The sequence below is a fragment of the Pterocles gutturalis genome, unplaced genomic scaffold (genome assembly GCF_000699245.1).
Source record: "Pterocles gutturalis isolate BGI_N339 unplaced genomic scaffold, ASM69924v1 scaffold24007, whole genome shotgun sequence".
In the NCBI taxonomy this organism is placed as follows: domain Eukaryota; kingdom Metazoa; phylum Chordata; class Aves; order Pterocliformes; family Pteroclidae; genus Pterocles; species Pterocles gutturalis.
Genome location: NW_010108507.1, coordinates 1 through 11179, shown reverse-complemented (window position 1 = coordinate 11179; position 11179 = coordinate 1). Strand labels below are relative to the sequence as shown.

General features: G+C 39.0%; 1 protein-coding gene across 1 annotated transcript; it reads left to right on the top strand.

Moving 5' to 3' along the window:
- Nucleotides 1-3013: 3013 nt before the first annotated feature.
- MACC1 (metastasis associated in colon cancer 1) lies at nucleotides 3014-9675 on the top strand (the record flags this gene model as incomplete). Its single annotated transcript, XM_010072672.1, has 3 exons — nucleotides 3014-3128; nucleotides 5378-7416; nucleotides 9476-9675. Coding segments are annotated over 3 exons (2354 nt in total), but the record flags the coding sequence as incomplete, so codon positions are not given.
- Nucleotides 9676-11179: the final 1504 nt, after the last annotated feature.

Below are 11179 nucleotides of genomic sequence, written 5' to 3'. Positions count from 1 at the left end.
TCCCACATGCATTGTTCCCTTTTCTCTTGTGGATTATTGTTCTTCTGGATTTGTCCAGGTAAGTTCCTAATTAATAGGGTTGTCCTATTGAAAGTTTCATTTGGGATGCTGTTTTGTTTTAGAATGTACCCGTGGAAAATCAGGAGCACTGGGTTTTCTTAGTCTCATACAAAGGCACTTGGGAATTATGCATTCCCAGCACTAAGGCTGGAAAATGGGGGAGACAGGACCCAAGCCTGCTGTCAGATCATGTAACTCTCTGTTCAGGAGGCACATTGCCCAGTACCCGATGGCATGTGTACAGCTTGTCCCCAGCATTTCCCACATCCCTTGACATGCTGACCAAACGTGGTCATCTTTTACCCAGGGAAGTTTATATCTCCCCCCTTCTCTCTTCTTCTTGGCTGGCCTGCAGGGCTCCCTCATCACGCTCTTGTATGAAGGAATGCTTTTGGAGCAGGGAAGGGTGGGGGAAGGCATGACTTATTTTTGAAAGTGGTTTTCCTTTTCAGTATCTGCCTTTTCTGTCTCTGTGCCAGGCCAGTGGTAACGGTTTTAAGGAGCTCCCAGAGGGAAGTTTTAGGAAATGGTTTATTCTATTTGCAGAAATTCTTAGTGCTTAGAAATCTTCCTCATGCAATCTTGTCATGTCTCTGTCAATATACCCCCACTGTGTAAAGAGATTGTTTTTCTTCCTCTTTGTCTCAGCCTCCCCCTCCCCTATGGATTTCCTATTTTAGCCCCTGTGCATCTACTTGCACTCTTGTGCTCTTTCCTCTTCCTGACTTACTGCCTCCCATTTCATAAGCCACTGAAACAACTGTGGGTGTTTTAAACATTTCAAGAACTGTTTGTAGATTCATATGTCAATTGATCAATAAGTCACCAGTCATAGATTAGTGCTGGCAACAAATACACTGGTATTGTAAAAAGTAGACTTTATTTCTGTATATTTATTGTGAGTTTAGGCAATGGACACCTTACACTGGTGTTATTAAACCTCCCCAGTCCCTGGAGTAGAAGCCCAAGATAAAAATCTTGTGTGTTTTTGCAATGTATTCAGTTTTTCAACATTTTGAGATGCAGCAGCAAGCAAAATTTGTTTCCTTTGGAGGAATCTGTACGCATTATCAAAGATACGATTTCTTATCAGAGACAGAAGGAACAGTGATGTTTTTGTACAGGTGTGGGACATCAGATCTCGGAGTTTGTTGGGATTAAGGAGGCATTTTAGTTTCCAGTTTGGTTCTGGTAGGGTGCTAATAGCAGACAGCAAAAAAGTATTAGTCCTGGAGACTAGCTTCCACAACTTGCTGAAATCAGGACTTCTAAGGCTAACATCTGAGATTTCTGGTAGCAGAGGAACTTGAAAGTCCATACAGCCCTGTGATAGCAGAGAGGCTGGGTGGCAGTATGGCTTAGCCTGACCTCAGCCTTTTGTCCTGCCTGAGTGCAAATCAGCACCCGAACAGATTGCCATTAGCTGAAGGTAGCTCTTGTGGGAAGAACAAAAAACACCAATTTACATTTGTAGTGGAAAAAAAAGATGTCTTAAACAATGGCATTGTCCAGTGGAAACAGATATCCAGCTTCTGATTTCTATTCAGTAATGCTTTGATATAAGGTATGCTTCCTTTTCCCCATAACTCACCTACTAGAACTGTAACTGAAAATTCCTTTTTCTTACAACCACAGTAAAACCAGGCCCAATGCATCTTTTTTTTAAAACATGATAAAATTAGATCTGCTTAGGTTGCAATTGCCACTGCAGAAGCAGCAGGCTGCAATATTTCAGGCTCCTGAACAAAGCTGACAGTTACATCCTGTGGATGGACCCAAAAAAACTTCTGGTTTTCTTACCTTTTCTCTTTTTTATTTTTTTTTCCCCTGGCATGATTTTTCTTCCCTTTCCCGCTTTCTTTCCTTTCCACCTTTCCTTTCTTTTTCTTCCATATGTCCTAATGTATCTATTGCCCATCAACATTTACACCACAGTACATACAGGATCAATGAGAGGATTCTGCAAAATTCACTGAATGATTCCTTAGTGTATAGCACTAATTTAATGAGCTCTTCTGCAAGAAATGGTCTAGAATATTTTATTTACTCCACCTTCTGTTTCTGGGACACAGTAATTTCAGCATGTGGGATATCCAACACTCCTTTGAAGACCTGCAACTCCTCTTTCCGGGCACCTGAAAATAGCATTATGCAATGGTACCTGGAGAGGTACATCCTCCTGTTGCCTGTTTCAGGGGGGTGACCCTTCTGCCCTGCCCTTATGACAGGTTTGCTGTTGACTGTCTCTCTTTCAACCACAGCATCTGGTTTAGAGCTCTTGTGTGTGCCAGTCTATGTGCAAACTGTGTCAAAACCAAACAGGACTCCTTGTAGCCAAAACAAGGAAGAAGAGAGACCTACATGTCCTCCCTTGGGCTATTGCTGTGCTGGCATGGACCCTGCAGAAGGGTACTTTAAGCCATTCTTGTGCAGACTAAAAGGAAAATCTGACCTGATGTCCTCTCAGTGAAGAGCATAGGAAGAATAATAAAGCAGAAAGGGTTGAAAATACTTAATATTAATTATCAGGAGGAACAGATCTAGCTCTTCCTCTTTAATCATCCTAGTAAAACCTGTCTGAAAACAGGAATTAGGATGTTTATTTGTTTAAAAAAAGTTTTTATTCAAGACCTTCTGAATGGAAGCTATTTGACAATTGGCTCAATTCCAATTGCAAGACATTTAATTATGTTATTGGACTTCACTATGAACTGGGGTACCGTATTGTGCTGCAGCTGTAGCACCTAGTGTTTTTGCTGCAAATTAGACAGTAAGACTCACTCATGATTGTGATGCTCTTGGGCAGACTCCATAAATTTACTCATTAACCATAACGTCACTGTTTTTTTAATTTTTGTCACATCACAGGAGTAAAGCTCAGTTATTCTTTAACAGTTTCCCCTTTTTCAAATTACATACTTGCTCATGTTTTCTATGTTTAACTGTTTCCTAGGACGAAAACTTTTCCAGTAGTGGAACAGATTCCCTAACCAGCGGAGAGATCCCACGGAGCAGGTCAGAGGGGACTTTGATTGATGTGGATGATCGGACACCTTCAGCGAGCTACAGTATGTCTCTCCTGCTATTTTCTGTACTAAGACTCTCCACCTAAAGTCTGTATTTCTGCAAAGCTCTCAATAGTGTCAAGAGCTATAGCTACTCTGTAAATCCCTGTACACCATTTTAAGGTTTGGTTTTTTTTTTTTGGTTTTTTTTTTTTGTTTGCTTGTGTTTTGCCATCATAGATATCCCTGGAGTCAAAACAAAAAGGGTTGTCACAAGGTCCCCTAAGAGAAACTTGCTGGCATACAAGGGAAGTCCTCTGTTCCCTGCCGTAGCAAACGTGGGTCAGGCAGGCTGGGAGGAAGAGCTGGAATCATTAACCTTACATCAATAAATGGTACTTAGGGTCTGTTTACTGGGGGTAGAGGCAGGGAAGAGAAGAGGGAGTTCTTAGCCAAACTACGTTAATTTAGGATGTTAAGAAGCAGGAAGGCAGGGTAATTTTGGAGTTAACCCAGTTTAGAAACTGGAATCTCAGCAAAATTGATTTACTCTCATAGCTATTTTAACCCAATAGTTAAGAAAACATTATTCTCCACAAGGTAGGCGTTCTCTCAGCTTTTTGTCCAGTGAGTAACGGCAAGCCTGGCACTTGCTGTGTGAGTTGGGGAGCAGAAATTATTTCCTTGCTAACCTCCTGCACCCCAGTAACATGTTGTTGCCTTGGCATGAGAAAGCATCCAGCCTAATGACTTAGGCTCTGCCAGCATTTTCTGCTCAGACCTTTCTTGTAGAAACATGCCCTTTAGGATGTGGAAATAAACAAACAAACAAAACCATTATTTTGGGATTAATTTATATATTTTTTTAATAGATAATAATGATCTGACTGTAAAAGCATCACAGCACATGGAAAGCTTTTGGCCTGCAGGCAGAAGCAAAAGGACTTTTCAGCTGATGCTTGAGCAGCCCAGCTCCATCTGGTGGCCCTGGCCAGGGCTGGGTGCCCAAGGGGAAGCAGGGCCAGGCTGCCCCCAGCAGCTCACCTGGAAGACTCTTGCCAAGACAATGCTAGAGCCTTGTAGATAGGCAGCTGGAAAGCAGGTAGATTCCACCTTGGTTCTTCTAAATTGTGATTTTTCTGGAACTGTGGAAAAACTTAATGATTTTGGCTTTTTGTCAGAATTCATGACAAACGAAACAAAAATAAAAGTAGTAATGTTTCAATTTTTTTTCTTTTTTGTGGCCAAGGGCACTGTCATTCTTGCAATTGAGCAATAATTAATAACTTTGGAGATGAAAGGTACTGTGGAAACTGTAATAATGAAGGACATAGATATGCTGAAAGAATAGAAATGTTGAATTTTCCTTCTAAAAATAAAATTCTTTACAAGCATGTACAAAGAAGGGATGGTATAACCTCTGCATGTGGGGAAGTAATGGCAAACTGAAGTAACAGAAACCCTTAGCACAAAAAGTTGCAGATACTCTATTTGTTGCAAGAAGTGCGAGTCTTAATCAACCTATAAGCCAGCTTCTGTGAACAGTTATTAATATAAAATATAAGGACACCTTGTCTTCAGAACAAATAGACATTACTGCTAATAATGAGCATTTTTTATTAGAAAGCATATTTAAATATCACTTGTACACCCCATTTGTCTATTTAAGTACAATCTCTGAAAAATTATTAGCCACAAAAACATTTCTCACCAAATTTCAAATTGTACAAGACTTCATAAATTATACCAATGAATTTTTTTTTAAGGGAAAGCTAGTATAACAAATTCCGTACACAGTAAGATAAATTGTAAGATTGCTGTTGTCAATTAAAGGCACATTCACTAACATGAAAAGGAACTTTGAATAATGCATTTATCTGTACTGTCTGCAGTATCTGAAAAATGAAACAGTAGTTTAATCTTTGCAGAGAGTTAGACACAAAAGAAAGAAATCCATGCATTTTGTAAGACGCTAAAGACTACTGGGTTTACACCTGATGGGATGTTAGCACACTCAGTACCAATTAATAGTTATAAGAATGAATAATGATCAGCACCTCGCAGAAGACACTTTACATCCTTCAGGACTAATCTGTTAGCACTCTTTATATTAACAAAGATTCTTAATGCTACTTAGAAATCAATATTGATAGTCTTTAAAAACCTGAAGAAGAAATATATAAATAATCTATACGTATTTTAGGGGGATAAATTTAGTCACCTGTTAGCTTAACAGGCTGTTGGTTGGAAATGAATGGAATGTCTCAAGTCTCTGTGCTTTAGGAGATGCTTCTGTTTTTTCTTTTAAACAGATGTCAGTGAAAGTAAATTGGATTTGGATATTGACTGGTCCGATGTATTCAAACACACCCATGTTGTTTCCAAGACTAATCCTTTCTGGAATGAACTGTCAGCCTCCAACCCTTTCGTACATGACATAGCTTCTTCAAACAGAAATCAAAATAATGAATACCTTTCGATCTTAAAAGAAAAACCCTATTTGTTCTCTAAAGTTTCTAGCAACAGGGATTCTTTGGCCTCCTCAGGTGATGAGCTAGATATTGATTGTCTTCTAAGAAAGACTTCAGCAAGAAGATCTGGACGATCCAAGAGTGTGTCTGACTTCCTGGATATTATTGATAACCAAAGATTTAGTCCTCGCAAGACAACACCTCAAAAAACTATACTTTCAGACATGAAATGGCTTCAGAATGACCGTGAAGCCTACAAGATGGCTTGGTTGAGTCACCGACAACTCACCCGGTCTTGCCTAGATTTAGAAGCCATGAGCCATAGTCCTGGATGGGCACAAACACAAGCTACAGACATTCACGTAGTTTGTAAACTGAATCATGAAGGGGGTTCAGTACAGCTACCTGACTCTAATATCAACATTCACGTCCCTGTGGGTCACGTATTACCCGGGGAATTCCAAGAAGTTGGTTTAAAGGCTATCCTTAACCCTCCATCATCATTTAACAGTGAGCTGTCTAGCACTGTAAGTCCTCTGATAGAAGTTACACTGAGCAACCTCAACACAAGAGAAGCCATTTTCCTAGAGGTGAAAGTCGCGGCTAAAGTGAAGAACGATCCGCTCAGCCAAGTTATGAGTGATATTGTGTGTTTTTTTAGTCTCAATAAAGAAGGACCTTTTAAGAAACTAGAGAATTGCTACACTTATCAAGATACCATACAAGTGAAACTATTGGACCTAAGTCATGTGATGTATGCACTGATCGCCGTACAAGCAAACAAAATCCAGCCTCCAGCAGCTAGTGTTTGGGACTATGTTCATAGAACAGTCTCAGTTGGAATTTATGGTCCCAAATATATTCATCCATCTTTTACAGCAGTTTTTACAATCTTTGGTCATAACTACATTCCAGGAAAGCTCACAATTTGTGACATAAAAAAGGGGGGGAAAAGTATGCCTCCCGTTGTGTTTCAGCTGTGGGGAAAACATACATTTCTGCTTGAAAAGCCACAAGATCTAAACATTTCTTTGGTATCTTGTGATCCAGATTTTGAAGTGAAGATGGAAGACCAAAGCAAAAATATTAAAGAGGAAGAGCTGAAAACTGGTGAAATGATCCGCCAACAATTCTTGTTTTCCATGCTTGGATGTAGGGAGATGCATTTCTTTGTTTTCCTCGTTCAGATTAAAGTCTTAAAAACTAGCCAAGTAACGCAGTTCCATGTTACTACTCCTGATCCAGCTCCAAAATTAAGTGGAATTATCAACAGGCCAAAGCGCTTACAAAACCGCAAAGAAATCAAGTCTGCACCTTTGCTTTTAATACCAACAGTTAAATATCCAAAATTTCAAGATAAAACTTTGAGTGTTAATACTTACGGAGTGGCTTTGAAAACTGTGTTACGTCAAAATAAAATTGATTATTTGCTAGAATACTTTAAAGGGGACACGATAGCACTTCTTGGTGAAGACAAAGTAAAAGCCATTGGACAAACTAAAATAAAAGAGTGGTATGTAGGAGTTCTCAGAAGAAAGATTGGTCTTGTACATTGCAAAAATGTAAAAGTGATTTCCAAAGAACAAGCTATGGACACTGCTGATAGTGAGATAACAACCAGGAATCTTGTGGAACAAATTGCATTGCCATTCAAAAAACTGACCTACATCTACTCAGTGGTTCTGTCTGCAGTATCAGAGAGTGTTTATGACTGGAGAGCTTTGGCTGAGGTGCTAGGATATTCACATATGTCTTTGGATGACTTTGATGAGGCACATGCTGATAAAGAGTCAGAGAGGGTTGCACATGTTGTGAAGAGGATGAAGGAAGACTGCCATGCCAACAAAAAAAAAAGACTATTTCTTTATGAGCTCATTGTTGTAAGTATTGCACAAACTAACTTGGTTATTGGGATTGCATCGCCAAGAAACTACTCAGTAGTAATATGTGAACAAGGAAACATGGTCTTGCACCCTTGTAGGAATCTTTACAAACCTGAACATATTACTAAAAGTTGTAGACACATTTAGATAGAAAATACATCTAGAATCTCATGAAGAATAATACTCTGGTGAATTAATTCTAAACAGTGTTCTGCAAATGTTCCAGGAGCCTTCCTCATTTAGTAGGTTGACTGAGTTGACTTTTTTTTTTGTTTGTTTTTAGACAGCCATGATGGAAATAGTTTTGTCTTTTGTCATGAAAGTCATCATGGTAAATTGCTTCCCTGAGAAATTCACATTCCCATTGTGAAGTACTTAGTAACCTTATAGCATGGAAAGTCCATTATTTATAAGGTGAATGTATAAGTTTGCTTCATATTTTTAAAGCAAGGAAATCCTGTCCCATATATTGAGGAGAACATTTTCTGTCTACAGATGGTAACTTCATAGTCAATGTTGTAGCAACCTAAGGACAATACTGCAAGTATTTCAGTACATATTTCCATGGGCCTCATTTGTAAGTCACCAGATAACTGTGTAACTTCTGTGTGAATTGTAAACCTTAACAGGGTTTACTTCTCACAACTAGTCTATCCCCTTTGAAGTGCTGACAGCAATTTCAGTGGGATTCAGAAAATTTTGGTAGCAGTAGCCACTTGCAACTTTTTAGACTGCATTAAAATCTGTGGAATAAAACTGAGCAAGTATGAAGTACAGTCTAGTCTGCTGTGCTTCTGTACAAAAAGGGGAGGGAGGAGTTAAAGGTGAAAAGTTAAAGGTGAAAATGATCCAAACTTTCAATTAAATACAGTGAAACAGAATTCTTCAGAGAACAAGCAAAAAGGTGTGGCATAATTAGTTTAAGAAGATGTCTCATTTTCTTGAGACATATATGATTTTGAGCTATGAAGTGCCAATGCAGATCCTTGTCTTTGTAAAGCTAGACTTAAAGCCAGATGTCATCCATGATGCTTTTGAGTAGGATTTACTGATTATTTCTTTTGATTAATCTCCTATTTTCAGGTTTAATAGCGTTCTTGATTATCAGAACAAAGGCAAACTGAACAACTTTGTCTCTACTTTGCCAAAGTATAGGGGGATTTGTTACTTTAGTCCGCTTCTCACTACTGTGCCTATCAAAATTTCTACTCTGTTCAATACGGATTTTTATGGAAAAATGTTTTATGATTAAATCACACAAATGTCTGATTTCTACAGAAATGCTTAATATTTTATTAAACATTGGCATCTAAAAACCAAAGAAAACTTCTGGATTTTGTTCTTGATCTTTCACTGAAAAAGTCAACATTTTCAGTGGAACATTTTGCTGTAAATTTGAGGAGAAGAAAAAGCAGCACCTATTTTTCTCATTAGCTCTTCTCCAAACAAATAAAGAAAGGAGAATGTAACATATCTGCATTTCAGGGTTTCACTCCTGGAACCATTTCAATTTGTTTGCTATTAAAAGCTCATTTGGCATGGGGGAGGGAAGAGTTTTATGCTTGCATTTGTGCTTAACACTGAGCAAATTGTCAGTTCTGTGGGAGGAGTAAATCAAAAGGTGCTGGCCAATGTAATCAATGGTTTTCTGGAAAAGCAGTAGATGAAGGACCACACCCTCCTATAATAGTCCTCTAACTTAACTTTTACATTTAATGTCATACTTTTGAGAAGCTAAATTTGATGTCCCAAATATTTTTGTCGGAGAAGCATATTTTTGCTTTCAGATCTGTAAGCTTGGCAAAATCTATTTGACACTGGAATGCTGAAGCAGCTGAATGCCAGCTCAATTTTTTCTTAAGCTTGTGGGCGGTTTTCCTACGAAACTGTTGGCAACACCTTTCTGTAGGAAAAAAAGTTACATGTTTGTAAGAACACAAAATAGACAAAAGTCTTCCTGTCTGCTTAGAAATACAGAATAGTGCTATAAAAATAAATTATAATGTTCTGTTTGTAATTACTGGTGAAGGAACACTAATGAAAATGATTGTTGCAGGCCCTTTTGAAAATAGATTGCCAGGGATTAGTGGCACGTCTTACCCAGGACACTGTCATTTTGACTTCAGCTGTCAAGCTTGGCAAATACTGGCGAGAGCTTGCGGAGAAGCTAGCCCGACTCACAAAGCAGCAAATCGAGGCTTATGAAGTACCACACCAAGGGAAAAATGGTGTGGTAGCTCTGGAGGTAAGACTCTGGTATAAGTGTTTGCACACTTGCTCCTCTACACAAACACAGCCAGGGACCTCTCTTCCTCGCTTTGTGCACTTCTTTCCTTCTGTATTTTGGTCCCTTATTTAATTTGTAAACTCTTCAATGTAAGAAATTCTCATCAACTTTTGTTCACGATTATCTAGATATTCCTTTGAGACCAGCTGTTCAGTGTTACTGTGTCAAATTCATTTGCTGTGGAGGTCGTGGTCTCTGCCTTGAGCTTCAGCTCTTTACTCCCACCCTAAGGGCCACTTCCGTGCCTTCTTATTGTCCTGTCCACTTGTTAACCTTACTCCTCTGCCCATCTCTTTCCTAACTGCTGTCATTTCAGACACAGTGAGGAAGACCGTTCAGTTCTTGCACGAGCCACTTCAGATCACTCTCAGTACAACTTTTGCTCTTTCTACTGAAAGGAAACTTACCTCCATCACTAACACTTTTCTGCGCCTGTGTAAGATTTGTCATCATTTAGATTAAGTAGCATGACAAGAGGTTGGAAACTGATGCCAATTCCACCTCTGTCCTATTATATGAACATTGCAAATCCATGCTTTAATTTCATAGTTTCTCAAGTAGTTATGTATTTATCCTCCTTTGTAAAGCACTTTGCTTATACAGAAGTATGAGTTCTAAATAAAAGTCAAGTTGTCCTCTCAGATATATTTCAGTGTGTACACATCTAAGGAATGACTTAGGTACCTAATTATATCTCTAGTGCCATTTGAGGTGCCCAGAGGTACCCATGGCATCCACACAATGTCAGATATGCCACAAGACTTGGGGTGAGCCCTTGTCCACATCTCTGAGCCAAGGGCCAGCCTGTGCTCCTGGCATATCTTTGCCTGGGCAGCCAAATTGCTTCATTCATTTCCCTACTTCTGTTTTAACACCAAAACATCCAGTAGGCCCAATATTTACCACAGAGTTATATACCAATGTCTTCTAGGTCGCAGACTGGATTTTACCCTGAACATCTTCTTTTATGAGCGTTACTAAATGATGCTTAAGCTGACCTGTCTGTCTTGAGCACTTACATTCAGGCTTGAATGTACCTGTACTATCATCCCCAGATTATTGCAGGTAATGCCCATGATCCAGCCTGAATTTCTTCTCTCTCACCTTTCAGTAGTAAAGGAATTGCTATTTCCCATTCACAGGTTCACAATTACTCAAGGTAATTTTTTCTTCCTTTTCCTTTCCCTGTAGTCAATTCTTCCTATTCCCTGACAAACATATCATCCTTTCCACAGTCTGAATCCAGTGAGCCTTTCATCTCAGTTTTATCTGCCTGGTGATAGCTATGATGTTCTAATAATGAACCAACACCTCTTATTCCCTTGGAAGCCTCCACCCTTGAACAATGTACAGCTCTACTGGTATTCATGTTATTTTGAAATATTTTCTACTTTGCTAACAGACAGCAGAACTAAAACAATCTTAAAACTTTTTTCCCAGCACCATATCTATTTATTTTTTATATAAAAATAT